Below are 19,910 nucleotides of genomic sequence, written 5' to 3'. Positions count from 1 at the left end.
CTTATTGATGGAGCCTGTGTGATCCTCAGGAAAGTCATTGAAAAGTATTCATGCCCCTAGAAATGTTTCTAAATTTTGTCACTTCACTACCACCGAACTTGATGAACCAACACAAACTAGCACACATGGAGTCAAAGGAAGAAAGACTAACAGTTTAATTTTTCCTTAGAACCCCCCAAAAAAAAAAAAGAAAACTGAGAGTTCATGACTAATCATTGTTCTATCAGCAGATTCTCTCTTGCAGGTAGACTGTATTTACCTATTACAAATTGCAGTTATGGACTTTTTTATGTTTTATCTATCACATAAAATCCCTCTTAAAACATTAAAGTTTGTGAAAAACAAAAAAGTTCAATGGGTATGAAAACTTCTAATTGTTTACCTATTATGTCCTCACAGTACATGTGAGATGTCTTTACTTTCAAACAAGGATGTCTGTTGACCTTTAGTTACAAGTACTTGTAGTTAAAACCCAGTAGGACCTTTTTGGGTTGTTATGTACAAAAAGTCAAAAATATGCTTCTGTATCACTAAAGGGCCAATACTTTTGTCCCTCCACTAACTGGATGCAAACACACATTGTGGTTTTACTCTTAGTTAAAGTCTACTCCCCAGACAGTGACTGTCCAATCATAACTTAGCAACATTAAATTAGCATGGCAGGTCTGTCAAGCTTCACTTTCCCCCAAATGCACAATTGGTGTGCGCTGAGCCTAAGATAATGACTCTCCACAAGAGTGGACGGATGAAATTCCATGAGAGATTGAGCTTTTTATCTAACGCACAGGGTTGGTATTTTTCAGGCTCGCAAAAGCTGATTTTAGCTGCCAGTGACATTTGTTATTCCCAGAAATTCAGGTGCTTCTTTGCTTATCTTAATTTTCTTTTATGAGTTTTTTGCAATCAAAGACCCACAATTTTAGGGGAGCAATTAAAAATGTTAATGGAGATTTAAATATAAAAATCCTATTAAATTATAAAGTTAAATATATAACATGCAAATGTAAAGATTTGTATCACATTTTCCATTCATTGCTTCAACTTATTTAATTGAATAACAGTGTGTTCATATGAGTCATTTTGTAAATGGTAAACAGATTAAGTTTATATTTATATATTTCTAGTTGTACTGAGTCATTACACTAGAATCATATTTATGAGGTGGTGTTTATAAAATCACAGTCAAAAATTAGCAGCAATAATTTGGGTTATTTAATGTGTCAAAAGAGGGAAAAAAAGGGTGTTCTTTCCTCAGTTATATTTTCATCATGTTTTCCAATCATTTGTAAATTTTAAACTAAATATTTAATTTGAAAGCTAAATGTTTTCTTTACCAACTAAAGTATTTAACTCTGAGTCAGCTACGAAATTACTAAATATTTAGCTAACATGCATTTATAATGGTTTATTCTTTATTGTAATATTCAGTGTAGTACAATAAATGAGGAGAGAAAACCATTATAAAGAGGTGACATAAAACGATTCAAAAGCTGGAGTTTATAAAGACCCAGCTTTTAATTTTGGTGGTTCACTTCCAGTTATCAGCAAGTACATTTTCGTTCCTTTCCCTCTGACCTATTTATTTGGCTTGTTAACTCAATATTTGGCTTCATATTAAATATTTCACTTGTTAACCAAATATTTAGTTTGAAGATAAATATTTAATTGGCTAACAATATTTAGCTGGTTAACTAAATATCTAGCTTCAAACTAAATATTTCACTATCGAACTAAAACATTACATACTATTTAAACGTATTTGCACAAATTACATGCTTTAAAATAGTGTTGGTTAAGTATAGAAGTGAAAACAATGTAGAAACTGTTTTTACACTGATGTATTCAGAAAATGAGTGTTCTGGTTTTTTTCACTCTAATATGAGGTTAATGAATTGTTTGACCCTGTACGAAAATGTAGGTTTCTTTTATGACACAAAAGCAATCTAAACAATTTACAATTTGCAGATTTACAAGGAAAGTTGTTGCAAATTATCGAGAGAGCGAGGCACTCTGAGTTATGACAATATCAGACTTTTTTAGACCACAAATATTTTTATCCCACAAAAATGCATCAGACTCAGCGAGTAAGCTTTCTCTGCATTATCATTTGTGACAGATATGAAAAAACATAAACTTTGTGTGCAAATCCAAGTGAATGAAATCTGTGTTTCATTCAAGCTGCAAGCCGGGCGTTATGTAATGAAGGATCATGGGAGCACAGGCGTGTTTGTGAGCTCATACACGCTGAGGCTAACATAAGAGCAGAGCTACAGAAGCCTGTGACTCACTGCCAGCCTGTCCTCCATGACAGTTAATGAGCTGTATCTGCTTTCTCTTTCTGTCTTTTTCTGCTGCATCCCATCTTCTGTTTTATTGAAAAAGCTATAAAACAGAGTGAATCTCTCTCCTTCTGCCCTTTACTTGATGGGTATTAAATGAACTGTTGTGGCAGAAAATAAGAAGGTGGGTTTTAAGCTTCCCCCCATCTCTTGTAGTTTTTTTTTTTTTTTGCATCATCCACTTCAAGAAATGTCAAGGAAAGACAAATTATGACATCACTCTGCTCACCTCCCTCCTGCCACACAGTGAGAGGACCTTGATGGAGGGATTTTGAACAAAGCCAGGGTGCGAGGGACTTGAGTTAGGCCTGCAGAGCCCTTCTGAGAGAAAACACTCTGATAATGTAACACCAGGTGGTTTTATGGATAAATCCTCAGACATATCAGAGCGTGTACTCTCCAGGTTTGTGCAGGCTTCATACATCAGACAGATACAGTCAGGTGCCTCAGCAGGGGATGCTATTTACCTGAAGTCCATTTGTCTTGAAGTGTGTTTACTCCCAGCCTGTTTCTCCTTTCAGTCGGTCGAACTTGTAGGATGGTTGAAATCTCATCGGAGGGCAAAGGGTTGATTTTCTGTCAGAAACAAAGTTTGTATAAACTGCAGCCCACAGCTGATATTGTAATTTTGGATTTGTGGAAAAAGAAGTAGAAAAAAAAATGTACAAAAATGCAATGCAAAGATGCATTTGCTCTACAAATTAAATTAGTTCACAGTCAATTTCAAGCCAAACGTTTTCTGTTCTTAATGCTTGAGTCAGTTTCAAAATATATTTTTTGTGTGACCACATTTACTTAATAACTGCAGTTTCAAACAAATTCTTTACAGATGTAATTTTGAGGCAATTCAAAAAATAAGTGCAGTTCAAGTCTATAGTTCATTTTGAATTTGGTTTCTTCCTAATACATAAAGAGCAGTTTAAAATAATTCAATAAACAATAGTCATTTTGCTCATATCTTCTACCTTCTTACTTTAAATACATTCAGTCAGATTTGTGTTGTGTAAACATTTTGCTCAACAAGTTTCTGTTGCACAACTTGAAACGAACTCTGTGAATTTCATGTCATCTTGTTTCAATTCATCTGTGTAACTTTACCATCATACCGTCTCACTATCCTGTAAGTAATATCTGCTTTCTAATTGGATGCTGTACATATAACTCACATGAAGAGTGACTGCCTCAGGCAAACTTTAATGATTTATTTCCTCTTTTAACCGTACTTCTACAACCTACTCCATGCCTGAGCCACGGTTGTGTTTCTGTCTGTGTATCTGTGTGTGTGTGTGTGTGTGTGTCTGTGAATGACTCTGACATGATATTTCTCCTCCTTGGCCTCGAGCGTTCGTCTGACTGTGACAGGAAGAGTAATTGGCCATCAAAATAATCCAGACCCCTTCCTTCATTCGCAGCCAGCCCCCGGCAAGTGGAATTAGACATCGCGTTGAGTCAGGGACGTTAAACACAAACTCTGTGTCCATGTTTTGTAAGTGTGTGTGTGGCTGTGTGTTTGCAGGAGGCATAGTCTGACCTTAAGTTACATCATCATGTATCAGAGGTTGACAGTGATGCAGCCTGTTCACTCATTAAACATTTAATTTTGTCATGCAAAGCCACATTTTTACCTCACAAGGTATAAAATAAATATAAAGCACATCAATGTGAAGACAAGCTGGCAAAGTTGTTTCTCTCCTTGCTATTCACAGTTAGATACGTTATATCAGCTGAATAGACTGTTATACATCACTTTTGATTTAAAAACTACTCATTAATTCATTAAAAAATCTTCTTGTAAGAGAATGGTGCATGGTCAGGATTTCATCCACATATAGTCTGGTTATATGCAAACAATTTAGGTCATATTGCCAGTCGAAGCAAAGTCATTTTTCAGACATGCCGACATGTTATAGAGTAAAACCCAAAGACTTCTGAAACAATGTAACCATATCACATAGATGCAGAGGTATACTTCTCAGCAGCCTGAGATGCTGCCTTGTGCTAAAGCACACACAGCAACAATGTAGCTCCTCTTCGACCAGATGGCAGCTGGAATTGTTTTTGTCAGCTCCAAGAAAGCAAATCAGCATTTTTAAGGAAAAAATTAACACAGCTTTAATGGCACCAAATTATCAGTGTTTAAAACTACAGGAACCACTAAAGCAATCTGGAAAACTCTTTGAAACAGATGTGCACATTAGAACTGCAGTTGCAAGCTGTGACCATTTGTTAAATCTGATTTCTGTGTATTCCTTCACTTTGAAAGTAACTAACTGCAACAGACTGCCTTATTTTAGATTTTTGCATGGATGAATTTACACATATACAGCCATGTTGAGTGTATTTGCATCTTATTTTGTTGTCTTTTCTACAGTTAGTAGGGAAGCTCGCTGTCAGTCCAGTGCCTATGGATTAGGAAGTAGAAAGAAATGGCACAGAATACAAGAGTAGAGAGACATTCAAGTCCCATTTAGGGAAAAGAGAAGAAAATTGTGGCTGTTAATGGTACAAATTAAACATTCTACCCTTAAAAAAGAAAAAAAAAAAAAACCTTTGTAGATTTATTTCTAAATTTTAATTATTCAATAACCCAGCGCTCTATGCCATGTTTGTTTTGTTGATTGCTGACAGAAAGCCTGGAATCAAACACATTTGGTAAGAGACAGAGAATGGATTATAACCCTGATGGTTGGAAACCGAAGTCTGGTTCTTTATATCGTGTTCGCTGATAACAACAGTAAAGTTTGTGCAGTGGACATCAGTATTCACAGCAGTTAAGGACCACAATCACCCGTGAATAGCTAAAAGAAATGTTAGCTATCTCTAAAAACACTTATAATTCCCTTTAAGAAAATGGATATATGAAATCTGCCGTATGAAAATCTGTTTGCTCATTGCTTTTATCTTTAAAACGATGAGTGATCAGTTTTGCTACCTTAAGCTTGGTATTAAAACTGAACAGTAATATTTCTTTTGAGTCAACCTCCATGTTCCTCTCTGCAGCTCTGGTCAACCAGGTAATCCTGTTTTTGTTTGTTCAACTTGGAAATCCAATGATTCAGTGAAGTGTGTTGTTTTTCTGCTCACCGTCGCTGTAACTCACTCATCTGTAAACTACCTTCAGAGCCTCATTTGATCCCTGAGAGAAGAAAGTAACTGAACTAGTTTTGAACCAACACTATTTTTGAACAATTGTAGTTTCGTATTTTGTTTGAAATTTATTTTGTCGCCATTAGTTTCCCTATTTGTTCTGAAGTGTTTTACAAGTCACCCGGCTCTCAGCGGGCAAATGTTCTGACGTTGTCAGGTTTGTTTGTAGGATTTTACTTGTTCATTCAGCCATTATTTGAGTCTTATAATGTCAGACAGCTACTTTAGCTTTGTTTACTTCCTGCAGCCTGTTGTCAACCGAACTCTGCTTTTATCAGTGATGCTGTCTCCGTTTATGATCACACATGAACATTTCTCTTAGAGACATCTTCACACCTCCACACCAGAAGCCAAACATGCACCGAAGAGAATAAAATCTGCTGTGCTTAAAATAAATAAACCAAATGAAATGAATTAATAAAATACACATGTACACTTATAGGCCATTTTATTAGGTATACTTTACTACTATGTACCTCTATTTGCATTTCAGAAAGGTCTCAGAACTATTCCTCTGCTTGCATGCATTCAGTACTGCAGCAACAGAGGTTATTTATGCAAATAATTTAGCAAGGTAACAAATGTGTGGGATTTTTTTTTAAAGTTTGGGAAATATTGCAATCAACTTTTCTAAAACTTTTCTAATCAATTGAAACTGATTAATTGAATTATGTTTATTTGTTTGAAGACATACTCAGCAAAATGTTACGTATTCTTGCTTTTCGACCTTGAAGAAATGTGTTGCTTTTTCTGTTTTGAGTCGAACTTCAATCTTCACTTACTTCTAACCTCTTGTTTAGTTTTGGTACATTTTTTGAGGCGCTGTGCTTCACTTTAAAACAATCAAATGTTTCATGACCGAGTCATTATGTAGATATTTTTCCTTTAACTTTTTCAGATTTCAGTCAGAACAATACACTTAAGTTTTAAAGCCTTTTCTAAAATTGTTACAAATCAACTCAGGACTTTTAGTACATTAAAATGTGGGAGAAGAATGAACAGTGGCCCTGTGCTGAACTGAACCTCCTGGTTTTCTTATGATCATCAGTCTAAATGATACCTAATAAAGACCAAAGCAAAGCCGTCTTAATGGCTTCTTCAATGTTTATTCTCCAAATGAACATTTGTGTCGATAAAAATAGTCAACCAATACATATAAACCTGCATCTAATCTCACTTCTTATTTTCTTCTTCACTCTGTCATTTCTGCAGGTCCCCCTGTCAACGTAACCTGCAACATTTTTATCAACAGTTTTGGCTCCATTGCTGAAACAACAATGGTAAGCTTATTTATTATCACTTCCACTTAGCAGCACAGCCTTAAAGTAAAGATTTTCAAACTTGTCACTGGTGTCTGTGTGTGGATTTGGATGCTTAGGCCCGTAATGGAGACAGTCACATCTTACCAGAGCCTCATCTCAGCTCTGGTAATTTTCACTTGAAAAATGAAGTTAATTAAAATGAAGGCTGTGTTGATATTCAATGCATCCGAAGTTGCATTTTTACAACATTTTGAAAAATTAAAAGCCTTCTGACCTCTCGGTGTTTGGATGTTTCCCCGCCTCACTGGGCCCACATTTCATTTCATTTGAACGAGCGCATCACTGCCGCCACCATTAGCATAACAACACAGCGACTGCAGAGCTGGCGTGTCTTTTTACAAGCAATGAAGGGAAAATTTACACCAGTTCATTACACAGGAAATCCATTAGTATAAATATAACAGAAGCATCAACGTTCACTGAGCAACAAGGCTCAGAGCAGATATGCTGTGTGTTGGTTTGCAAAAACAAGCCACTGTCACCCGCCTGAACCCTGAGAAATTTCTACATTTTTCCGATGAAAGCAGTAAATCTTTCAGCTGAATAAACCCTGTGCAGGGATTCTGAGGTCGTGACAACTACTTCTTCGTGCACATACATGTTTGGGTTCTAGCTCTGTCAGGTTGGATTAACAATGTGCAAATGCACAGAAATATTCAAAGAATCTCTTTAAAATTTAATTCAATTTAATTTAGCTTATGCACAAAGTGCCAAACTGCAACAGATGTCATCTCAAGGCTCTATGCAGACAAGGCCCATTCCTATGCAGGTATGTTTAATGTAATAGTGTAAATATTGAGTTAGGTTCATAACAGTCTGCATTCAAATGGTCACATATTCATAAAACACGACTCTTCTTGACAGTTGGTTTGACAATAAGATTAGGAATTACAAAGGCTTTTGTCATTTTCTCTCCTGTCATTAACAAAGTCCTCATGCCTTTTGCTGATCTTGGTCAAAAAGATGAATACGAGGCAGGTGCAACAAAGGTAAAAAAGTAAGTTAAATAAGTGTCTAGAAATATTGTTGTACAGCAGAGTTTTATTGCATATCACATGGAATAGTATGTGTAAATACTATTATATATTGCATTCGAGTAGTCACTTGATTTTGCTAGAAAACCTGGAGCAACAGAGATGAAGGGTGGCACAAATGAAAGGACAAGCAAAAGCAGAACAGATGATGTGAAAAAATGCTTTTGATACAGAGATCAGCAGCACTTTTACCAGGTGTCCCTTTCAGTATACCTTCAGATCTTGTCTCAGACTGAAAGTTAGCAGCCATCTTTAAAGAATGAGGTTAAAAATCTATAAACGGCTCTTAAACACTGAAATTATTTATAGTCATAATTCTACATCACAAGCAACAATTGCAATCTGAGTCTACTGTTCAGTTTGAAGAAATAACTGAGTGATAATATCTGATACCTGTCCATGTGTAAGTAATTTGCTTGTTAGTTCTTCTGACTGGCTGTCAACCACTGACCCACTGGGAACGCAGCCTCTTTCCCTTATCACCTGTTCAGAAAACACTTTTTGTGAGTTGAATTGCTTAAATACCCATCCTTGAATTTCTATGTTTTAGAAAATTTTAAATATATCAGAGCCCTAAACACATAAAAGGTAAAGAGAGACAAGAAGATATGACACATGTACCGTAGCTCATTAGTCTCGGCAAATAGTTAAGCAGATAAAAACATCCAAAGCAAACTGAAGACTGGCTTTTAAAATGATAACATATCACCTTTGATCATCTTTCTAAATTCCCACGCTAAACCTGAGTTTGGCGTGACGCTGAAGGCCAGTTTAAGTATAAACTGCTGCGTAAAACCTGTCCTCTTAACGTTGGTCCTCTCAGAGATAAAGGACACACACACGGCGGTGCTGCCGGTGAAGAACAGTGATCGATGGATTCAGTAGAATGGCGCAGTGCTTGTTGAAGTACCGACGCAACACGGCTTCGTTTCTGCTTCAGCACTCCCACTGCTTCTTCACTCTGCCTCATCCTTCTTCATCCACCTCTTCTGCTTCTCTCATTTCCACCACTGTCCACCACATTTTATTAAAAATCAGCCTTATGTTATTTACAAATATAAAATTTTAACATGGAATAAAACATATAACTGTTCCAAGCAACTATATGGAAATAAATATGTTTTTATGTGTTACTTTTATCTATATTTCCTTATTTAAATCTTTACAGATTTTTATTTGATATTATTAATTGATAAAAAAATAAAACAAAAAATGTAATTAAAAATATTCAAACGATCATACAATTTTAAGCCCAAAATTGAAATTGAGCTATACTATGTTTTCTTTTCTTGTATGTCTGCAAAAACAAGAACATTTTATACGTTTTTTTTAGAGAATATAAAAAAAATATCTTAACATGAAAAACACCTAAAGCTGCAAATAATCTACAAACTATAAGTCATACAATTATATTAATTAAATCATGAACTTGGATGATGGTAACTATGTTGTCACCAACATTAAACCTAAACTGATGATTTCATTAAGAGCTTATTACCTTCAGGTCAGTCTAGGTTAACTGTGCCAGTGTTTACTGAATGATCAGGCTTCTCATTTCCTAAAATCCCATAACGATCCAGAGAAAAGTTTGCTCTCCGGATTCCTCTGTAAATTTACTTGACATCCTGCTGTGCTGCCGGCAAACTGTGGCTCCATCTGAGGCCAAACAGGAAAAAAAAAGGCATATTTCTGCCTCGCTGTCGTAGCCGAGCAGATGTGCTACCATAATGTGCGAAGCTCCATATCCTCCTCCTCCTACCTGAGCAGACTCCAGGAAGCCGGCAGGATGTTATGACAGGCGTGGAATTAGAATATGGCTGCAGATTTTTCTGCAGTTGTTGTTGTTGTCAAAGGAAGCACACGGAAAAGAAGAAGAGGAGGATTGTAGTCCTTCATGCGTGGTTTACTGCCTGAGTTTAATGCATGCTGAAATGAGTTTGGTATTGTGTAAGTACAGCAATTCCTCTGCTAATGGCTCTGCCGCAGCATTCCAATGGGGGATAATTTTACTATGTATTTTAACAGTCCAGTGGCCTTATGTCACATCCTTAGATGGACGGGTTTAATACAGATCTGCTTCAGTGTCAATAACATTTTTAATAACCCGATTACTCAAATGAGTCATCAGCTCTGTCGAAAGCCAGACTCCAGAATGAAATCAACCATTTTTCACTAATATTACTTTCCTCTCATTAGAATGGCAAATTACTTTTTGCTCATTTGAATTTTGGAGTGGAGCGCCATTCGTTTCCTGACTTCTGGCCAGCGTGTTTACTGTTCATCCATCTGCGGCCTCTGATCAATGAGGCTCCATACAGAGCAGAACATGTGCAATGTGTTCGGGTGAGAATAGAGATTTCATTGTATGGAAAAGCACAGCAGTATTCTTTTCCAGCATAGACTTGATACAGTTATGTTCTGAAAAATAATGCAGGTCGGATCTACAAATTTAGTCACTTAGTCACTGATGCTGCAAAAGCTGTTCTTTCAAGCTAGTTCTGTGTATTTCAATGTACTAAGATATTTGCACTAGAAACTCAACAAAAATACTTAGTAGGATTCTGTGATTTATCGTATCTGCTATGACTTCCCTTCTCCTTTTTGTTGATCGAACACATACAGTGACATTCCAATAAAACAAATAAAATTTTGTGGTTGTAGCATAAAATGTGAAAAAGTTCAAGACCTCTGAATTCTGTAGCAAGGTTCTGTGTTTCTCTAGTTTCTTTGAAGACTAAGAATATTTTTTTCATTGTTTTGAGTGACTCTATTGCAGCCGTTTCTTCTTAGATTTTTTTTCCTGAGCTGAAATCAAACTGCAGGCATCTTAGCGACTGATGACGCTGGAATAAGCCCACAGCTCTCCTTCGCTCTTCCCTCCATCAGCACACACTCCTCATCTCTGCAGCGTCTTAGGTTATTTGTCACTTTCTCAAGCAGAAAAAAAGGTGACTCATTCAGAAAAGGTCAAGCTCATTTGTTTCATGTGAGATATTTGGTGTAATAAACAGTGATAAACAGAGAAGGAGCCTGGCCGAGGCTGTTGCGGCGCACACATGTTCAGCTCAGCGGCTGATTGCTTCTTGAAATGCCACCTGCTGGGGCTGCTGGCGTGGCCGTACCTAGTCGCTGCGATGGCTTTTTTCTGCTACGCCACACAGCTTAATGACAGCCCGAGCAGCCAGGCTCCATATTCCTAGAATAATTGACAATTAGAGAGATCGAGGGGCAAACTGAATGCCAATTCCACACAGAAGAGACCTGGACTCTTATTGTGAAACAGAGAATGAAAAATGGAGGGTTATACAATAAAGCTCTGAGGGAACTGCAGTTAATATGCTATAGCTGGATCGACTGGCCTGCACACATACAAAACAAAGAGACAAAGAAAGGAAATAAAATACAAACTAAAAACCTTTACCGTATGTCTTCTGAGGCAGCAGCCGAAGTGATCTCATAAAGGATAAAGAGGTGCTTTACTGCAGACATTATAAACGTCCAATCCTATTCCAGCTCTGGCTCTAAGCCCCCAAACAAATCTTTAATCGAATGTTGGAGTAATAAAAAATAACATGAAGTAACAGCTGGTGCATTGATCAAAGGCCTAATGCTGTTAAAACTTCTGCATGCAGGAAAATGTAAAAATCGATCCATTCAGAGGGGGAAGTCAAACATTTCTCACCCTCCACCACAGATCCTCTGGGTGATCCAGAGGCATTTCCAGAACAGAGCCGCTTGTTTGTCCTGGGATTCTCCAGAATAAATGTCTCTGTCACTTCACAGTGTGGAGCTCTAAATAGTTTAATGTCTTCTAGATCCTTGTAATCGAGGAAACTGGAACAAATGCATCTGAATTTGCAAAAAGCTAACCATGACAAAGTGGCTAAAGGTACTCCTTTGATGCATTGTGGTCATTACATAGTGGACCATCCTAAGTTATTTGACTCCACTGGGCCACTCGGCGTACTGCCACCTAAAGGATGGGGGGAGCAAGTTCAACTCAAAATTCTGAGCATTTCAAGATCATCTTGACAGAGTTTTTATAGTTTAATGTCCTCAAAAATTATCTGTGACATCAGCTATAAACTAAGCAATACTCTAAGTGTTATAATGTTGAAACACTTCTTTAATGTTGGTAATAAAGTAAAATTAAAATGGACATCATGCAGCCTATGCTACTTTTCTTGAACATACTTCAATAAAGGCAAATGTTTCTGATGTAAAATATATTTATTAGACTAATTTGCAAGCTTTTCTGTTAAAACATTTTTGCAGTTTCTTTATTTATAGATCTGAAGTGCAGCAAATGTTATAGGATACTGGCAGCTAATTGTAAAATTAGTACACATAGCTTGAGTAAAAACCTTATTGTTTCCTCATTGTGATATTTTAAACTGATCTTCATCAATTTTTAAGTTCTTTCAGACTTTTTCTTTGGTTTCTGGCTGCTTCCTGCTAATTTTCAGTTCAGAACCTTCATCATCTGCTGACCAAAAGCCCTTTGTAAGATTACAGAAAGTTCAGTCTGATTGGAACAAAAGTGTACAAAGTTTTTGCACAACATAAAAAAAAAAAAAATGTGTGCAAGCTGAAATAGCCGGAGGTGCTTTCATCCATAATTTCTAACTTTTAAAGTCGACTCCTCCAGTAACACAAACATGTATCATCTAAAACTTTGCTTGACATATATCGTCCTACCATAGAAGAAACCAGCCTCTTTTTCTGATTCATCTAACCCTCGACGTGTTGTCACAGTCTATCTCCTCGTCTGTGTTTGGAAGACTAAAGAAGCAGCAGCTCTGTGACCTTCAACTGCCAGGACTCACATCCATCTGCTTGTCTGCTGTGTATGCCTCTATTTCTGTCAGCCGCCTTATTTTTGGTTCAGCCTCCCATAACTGCTTTCCAACCAAAGCAGAGATGCACAACTTCTGCAGGATTTCATTTCTTGTTTCGTCAATTAAGATCAAGGAGCAATCAGAAGGGAAAGAAGCTTACAAAATGGCCATGTGATGACGTATTTCATTGGGAAACTATTCCTGTTGCAGCCCAAAGTGATACACCTCTGTGATCAGTGAAATATCAAACATATATGGATGAACACCCATGAGTGCCTTTTCATCCAGGCGTGAAATCCTGCCCATCACTCTGTCGCTCCAACGTTTGGTTTCTGTCAATGCCGTATTCCATGTGGAGCTGTGGCATCTTGAGTCAGCAGTGCAATGACCTATGAGAAACTGTTTTCCCCTCCTTTTCCCTCGTCGTCTCCTGTTCTGGTTTTATAGAGAACATCTCCCTGTGGACGCATTTACAACCTTCTTTTCAAGGGTGTACGCTTTGTAACTTTTGGCATAATTAAATTTTTCTGCCAAATCAATGTCTTCTGAGAATGCTGCTCTTGTAGCAGAGGGGAGGATATCATGTCGTGTTGTTCACATTTTGTCTTTCTTTCATCTGATATTTTTCTTGCATCCTAGCAGATATTGTTTTCTAGATCCTTCTTTTAAATGCAGCAACTTCACAAATAGCATAACAAGAGAAATCACCACATACTTCCAAAGATATTTCCAACTATGCTTTAGATGTGAATAAGTTACTAGAAGTAGCTTTGCTAAGAAATATTTTATGCAAATGATGAATGAAATTACATTTTATGTAAACTGAAAAACAGAACATTTGACAGAATAGCCGTTTTTCCAGTTTAAGATAAACAACACAAACCAGAGCTCAGACTAAACTCAAGGTGGAAGGATCAGTGTTTTAGGATTAGAACCATTATCAGAGCAAAGTGGATAATCTTGTAGCCCTACAGCAAAAACATACTGCTTTCAGATCTAATTTGCACATTCTTCACGTTTTGCTGCCAGTTTTGTCAGGGAACTCCAGTCCTTCAAGATCCACAAACATGAGCAGTTATTTTAAATTGTCCTTGGGTGTGGATGTCACATCGGTTTTTCATAAATTACAGCTTTTCTTACCCATAAACCATTTTTTCCTCCCTCTCTTTAACCATTTGACGTCCATCATATTTTCCTTCTGCTTGCAGGACTACAGAGTGAACATTTTCCTGCGGCAGCAGTGGAACGACCCCAGGCTGGCTTACAGCGAGTATCCCGACGACTCGCTGGATCTCGACCCCTCCATGTTGGACTCCATCTGGAAACCTGACTTGTTCTTCGCCAACGAGAAGGGGGCCAACTTTCACGAGGTCACTACAGACAACAAGCTCCTCCGCATCTCTAAAAACGGCAACGTGCTCTACAGCATACGGTCAGTGGAGGACGTGCCTGGTGCTTCAGACGTTAAATCCCATCTTTTATGTATGTCATGGTTTTTTATTGGGATTCTAACCCGGCCGAGCGAGTGAAGACCATGCAAGGCATGACTGTTCACCTGTTCCCAGTGGAGCAAAGAACGTGACTGTAATGGTACAGATTTTTCACAGTTTGCTATTATTCTTATCTGCTACGACATGCTGGGTGGAAGAACCAGGAGCCACTGGAAAAAAAATAAAACAAAGCTGGTCTGGTAGGAAAACCGAACCATTACTTGAGGTATAAAAATGCACACCGCCCAGGACCTAGGAGGCGCTATTGTGAAGGACAATGTGTTTTTGTGAATAACTCCTAGACCATAAGGTCGTCAGTCAAAACCTTTACATCAGCTTAATCGCTGTATGATTCTGGATCACATGGCTTAGGCCACACTCTGAATACTGTGGTATATCATGTCAAAAACACAACCTACTTTAGATTATTCCTCATACATTATAAACTGGATTAGTGTGAAACTTTATACATTACACCTGTTACAACACAGTATAGAACAACACAGTACAGAAAAAAATTACATATTTTTTGATAATTGAGCAATGATGGATCAGCAAACATCTTAACACTGACTACCACAAAAGTTAATTTTGGCAGTGATGTCATGCCTTAACGACAGCAAACGTGACATTTAAAGAAGGTGCTTTTCATTCTCAACAATTTTACATATTCTTAACAAGGTGGTCCTTGAACAGCGAAGAAATAATAAAGAAAGTTTTAACATAAAGCAGCAATATTATATGTGAATTTTAGCATTGTATTGAAATATTTAATAAGCTTTAATCTGATAGAAAAATGTTTCCCTCTTAAAAATGTTTCATTTCAGCATTTAGAGCAAAATGATAAAGTTTCTGCCACATTTCAATTGATTTGACCAAGACTGAAAAACTCCAAGCGTAACCAATAAAACTGAAGTTATGACTTGAGCAGATAGTTGTATATTTTCTGACAAAACAAGCTAATAAATACAGAAACCCACTGCTACATTGAATTGCACCCTGCCCTGTCCAAAACGGCGTACAAAGCTAGCAGCCCAATTCCATTCGTTGCATTTTTGGTTTCATATTCCTCCACGGGCTTGATTCTTCCATAATGCTCATCGCATTGTGGGACTGTTTTGTGCTGGCCGAGGACATTTTCAGTCTGTAATTATCTGCAGAACTCATAAATGAAATTATATCAGGTCATAAAAGGCATCAAGCTGCACTCCAGGACTTATGCGTTTCTCTGCAGCAATATCTAATAGACTGCTGATGCTGAAATATTTCTCCATCATATTTCCAAGGTTATCTTGGTCTTATTTTTGTTTGTTCTCTCGCTCTTATTCATTATTTCAGAATCTCCGACAGTCAAACTGTAGCATGTATCTCGCAGCTTAAACTACTCAAAATCAGGAGGCTGTTTTATGTTAACCTGAAATAAAAATATTATTTTGGTATTTGTCACACACAGCGACCAGTTTTTGTTTATTTGATCAGTTATGATTCCTGTATGCACTACAACCCAGTTGCCATAGCAATATAACAGGATAAATGTGCATGCATTTGGGGTATTCTAGCTATATTTTGTGTTACAAATATCCCATTAAAAATGTAAACGTCATAAAATCTGAAGTATGGGGACTCCTAATTTATAAATGCTGTTTTAAAAGCATTCTGCATCATCAGTGGTTCTTAAACATGGACTTCTGAAAGATGTTTTAGATGCTAGGAATAGGAGTTACACACTTTGTTTTAAACTGGGTTCAGAAACAGGAAAACATCATAAAACACCTGAAGGTGTTTTTAATCTGAATGGAAGCTTTGTTTATAAAATTAGTTCGTTGCTGTTTAGTTTTATCTTTTTCTTTTCCTGTATTTTTTTTTTTTTGGCTCCTAATGTTCAGTTTTCTACTTTTCCTGCCAAAATCTGTTTTATTCCCATATCTGCTTATTTTTTTACTGGATTTTAATTTTTTAAATTTAAATCAAGCAAATTTATCAGAAAGTTTAGAATGGTTATCATATTTCTAAAAATATATGATCAGATCTGTTGTTGTACTAGGAGGTTAAATTGGTTAAGGTTGTTTGGAAACTTCTGTTTTTTCATTTTTTTTTTAATGAACAAGGAGCATTGAGGGAAACCAAGAAATCTAATTCTCTTGTGATAATTTAATCAGGAGTGATTGAAAAAACGTTTGATCCCCTGGCTGGGAGAGATGGTTTTACTGGAACTTTTTTCCTTATTTGGTTTCTTCCTCTCGCCTCGTTGTTCGTGTGGCTTCCTGTCTGAACCTCGAAGAGTTACAGCCTCCTTCAGCCAACAAACCTTTCAGCCTGTCGGTGTTTCCTCCGACTTGCTTTTACTGCAGCGGCTTGGGGCAGATGAAAAAGCGCAGCAGCAGCCGTGGTAATCTACTCAGTCCTGTTAGTATTCCAGCGGTGCCTCTGATCCGTTATCAACCTCGGCTTTCACCTTCGTGTCCAGCAGGAGCAACAGGAAGATTGGTCCTTTATAAATATCGTCAGAGCTCAGAGACATCTCGCGCTCCTCCTCGCCGCCTCTCATTTTTAAACTTGACATGGTCAGAATGAGCCTCTCTGTTGATCAGCTTCATCTCAGAGGTGACGAAGCAGCTAGGGATATTAAACCATCTCTGGGGGATGCAGCAGAATGGGGCTGATGTGAATGTTGTTTACTCTGTTTTTGATGTTTATCTCTCCACAGAAATCTGCTTTCTGTGATGAGATGAAAGTGAACCCTCTGAGATTGGATGACCAGGTTTAGATGCAGCCGCTGAGCTGATATGTTGTTCAATTTGTGCAAGTCGAGCTCTGTATCAAAAGCGAAAATTTATGATTGTTCAGGTGTATGACTTCTGAGATCAAATGGATTGTCTATTTTGGACTAAAACGCCTCCGAGTTTACCCAATATTTTCTCAAAAAGCAGACGGTAATGTAGGAAAGAAAACACCACTTCCTCTATCAGACCTGCTTTGGTTATTCCATCCCAGATATTTCCATCCTTAAACGCGGAAAACCAATCTGAGGCGTGCCGTGAAAATAAAGTAGCATAAATGTGCATTTTTCCTGACTGTCTGTCAGCTGTTTGCCTTCAGTTTGACTTGTGCAAAAATGTAATTTTTTCCCCATGACAAACCGACCTCTTCCAGAGAAAGCAGGAAGTTATTTTCCACGGTAAAAACCTGCTCAACCAGCCACCTCTCTTACTCCATCTGCTGACCTGTTAGGTGTTCTAACAGGTTGTGACCAATTAAAGTTAAAGTCTAAACACTGAGTTATTCTACTGTTTGTTTTGAAAATCCCATAACTCATTTACTTCACAAATGATGTGTATTTATGTAACTATAGATTATATTACTATTGATTAGAGGTGTACATTGTTAGTTTTATTAATTGTGCTTCTTTAGCTACAAACAAGGCCAACTTCTGCATAAAAACACGAATAAATCCATCTCAATACGTCTACTTTCCAACAGTTTTGATCGTAGCACTGAGAGGACCCACATAAGCAGAGATCCATCGCGTTACCAGCAGTTGCAGACTAAAACAAGGACACATACTCCGTTGACTTTAGGCGTTTATGTGTTGTAATCAGCAGATAGGAAACCACTAAGGTGAACGTCTTTTGGAGAAAGTGGGACATCTGCGCTGGCTACATCATGTGAGCAAAGCATACTCAGCATCCTGTCATGGATTTGTAAGGATGTGCAGACGCGGCAGAGTTTATCTGGTACATCAGCCGGGCGGGATGGGAATGTTGTCGCAGCGGGTGTCCGGTCGGAGAGAAACAGAAGGACTAGAAAACGAGGCGTCAACTCAGCTTCTCCTAATTGTCATGATGGCTAAGTCTCTGCAGACACGAAAGTGGACCTGGAGTGTTTTTTTTTTTGTTTGTTTGTTTTCTCAGCTAAATTTTCTTTGGTGTTGAACAAAGTTCAAATTTGAGTTTAAAATGGATCAAGATGAGTTGTTACATAATCTTCGAGTACAATTAAATAATAAAGAATGTTTGTTTTCAAGACTCTTTCCCCAATTATCAAGAATAATCTGATGTCCTTCTGCTAACTTACAAAAATAAAGTGATTTTAGCATTAATTTTATATACCTATATTATATTTGATATATATTTGTTTTGTTTTACTTACCGGTACTTGTTACGGATTATCTTTTTTTTAAATCTTTTCCAAAACCTCATGTTCACATTTTTGTCCAACTTTAAAAAAAAGTTTACTTTGTGGAAATTAAAAGGGTTACAACTTCCTATTGTACTGTTTCAATTTAAAGATTTCCCCAAGTTAATTTATGAATCCTAAAAATTAGATTAGGAAACAACCAGGTTGCTTTTGAAAACTTTAAAAATGACAAGTTACTTTTGGAGATTTTTCCACAACTTACATGTTTTTTTTCTGGGCTTTCTTTAAATATATAGTGTATTTCTATACAGTTAAGTGCTGTAAAAGTAACCTGTAAAACTAACAGAACTTAGGAGTTTTGGTCATGAAACTACATAAACCCAATATTTCACATCAGTGCAGGCCAGCAGTAGATTGTATGTTGCAACAAATATCCATAAGTCTATTTTTGTTGTTGTTTTCACAGCTGGACATAATCCATTTTACTGAATGCAATTCATTTATTTACATACTTATGTATGTGTGGTATTATGTAAATCCACCAGCAATTATAATGTTCATTTTTCCACATTATTTCATTTCTATTAATCCCTCAAATTGTTTTTTAAACTAAGCTCTGTGTAATTGCTCCCAAAATATCTGCAAAAAAGAAACAATGACTTTTTGTCTTAAATTATTGTGCCGGTATTTTTCTGAAAGGATGAGGAAAGCAGCTAATTCATCAGATAATTTGTCTCACTTAAGCTGTATGTGGTTGTTTCTGTGTGCAGAATAACTCTGGTCCTTGCCTGTCCGATGGATCTGAAGAACTTCCCCATGGACGTCCAGACCTGCATCATGCAGCTAGAGAGCTGTGAGTATTCACACCCAGCGAAGCAGATGGATCAGTCAATCAATCACTGGGATGACAGGTTGAGAGAAGTGGTGAAGATTTCTCTGCAGCCTCTCCCTTCTCCAAAAAGGCTGAGGGAAATCAGAGAAAGGACAAAGAGAGGCTGTTAGTATATCTCTGAGAGCTCATTGAATGTACACTAATCAGCCACAACATGGAATCGGAGTCTGCAGCCAAAACCTCCCCCAGAGCCCTTTTCTCTCTGGGACACATCTAAAATACTTTTCCTGAAAGGTAGTCGAAAGGCTGCATAGCAGGAATGATCCAATTTGAGCAGAATTTTTGGTGTCTGGAAAATGAGGCGTTTCAAAAAACACCCGATTATAAAGACAAAATGAACACACACTAACAACTCAAGCGGACATTTGGTCAGCTGCTGGAAACGACAAGTATTTGCTTGTTGACTTACCATTTAGCAACCACTTGTTACATTCTTGTTGTTTGTGCAGGAGGCTCGATTTCTGCAATTGAAAAATGTACAGTTGTATAATTGAAAATTTTTGCAACGATTTTCACATGAGTGTAAACATTGAATTGGGAGGGCGTAACCAGCAGCCTATTTGAACTTAAAGTGAATAGAGGCTCTAAAACAGCTCAGTCTGAAAAGAGCTGAAAATAAGCAGAACTGAGCAGACTAACATCTCATTATCTAGGATGATTTCATGCAAAAAAAAAATGTACCCAACATAGTCATATCCTAACCTGTTCAAG

At 37.3% G+C, this 19,910-nt stretch overlaps 1 protein-coding gene across 6 annotated transcripts in view; it reads left to right on the top strand.

Annotated features, from left to right (window-relative positions):
- glra1 (glycine receptor, alpha 1) overlaps positions 1 to 19,910 on the top strand; it is a 110,868-nt gene that overhangs the window by 58,362 nt on the left and 32,596 nt on the right. For all 6 annotated transcript variants that reach the window (XM_007555047.2, XM_016672982.1, XM_016672981.1 and 3 more), the window contains 3 exons: positions 6,699 to 6,766; positions 13,889 to 14,112; positions 19,078 to 19,160. In XM_007555047.2, coding sequence (XP_007555109.1) covers positions 6,699 to 6,766; positions 13,889 to 14,112; positions 19,078 to 19,160 — 375 coding nt within the window. The remainder of the gene's footprint in view (positions 1 to 6,698; positions 6,767 to 13,888; positions 14,113 to 19,077; positions 19,161 to 19,910) is intronic.

Source organism: Poecilia formosa, unplaced genomic scaffold (genome assembly GCF_000485575.1).
Source record: "Poecilia formosa unplaced genomic scaffold, Poecilia_formosa-5.1.2 Scaffold68, whole genome shotgun sequence".
Taxonomy (NCBI): domain Eukaryota; kingdom Metazoa; phylum Chordata; class Actinopteri; order Cyprinodontiformes; family Poeciliidae; genus Poecilia; species Poecilia formosa.
Note: the sequence above shows the minus strand (reverse complement) of the source record. Positions and strands in the feature narration are given on the sequence as shown.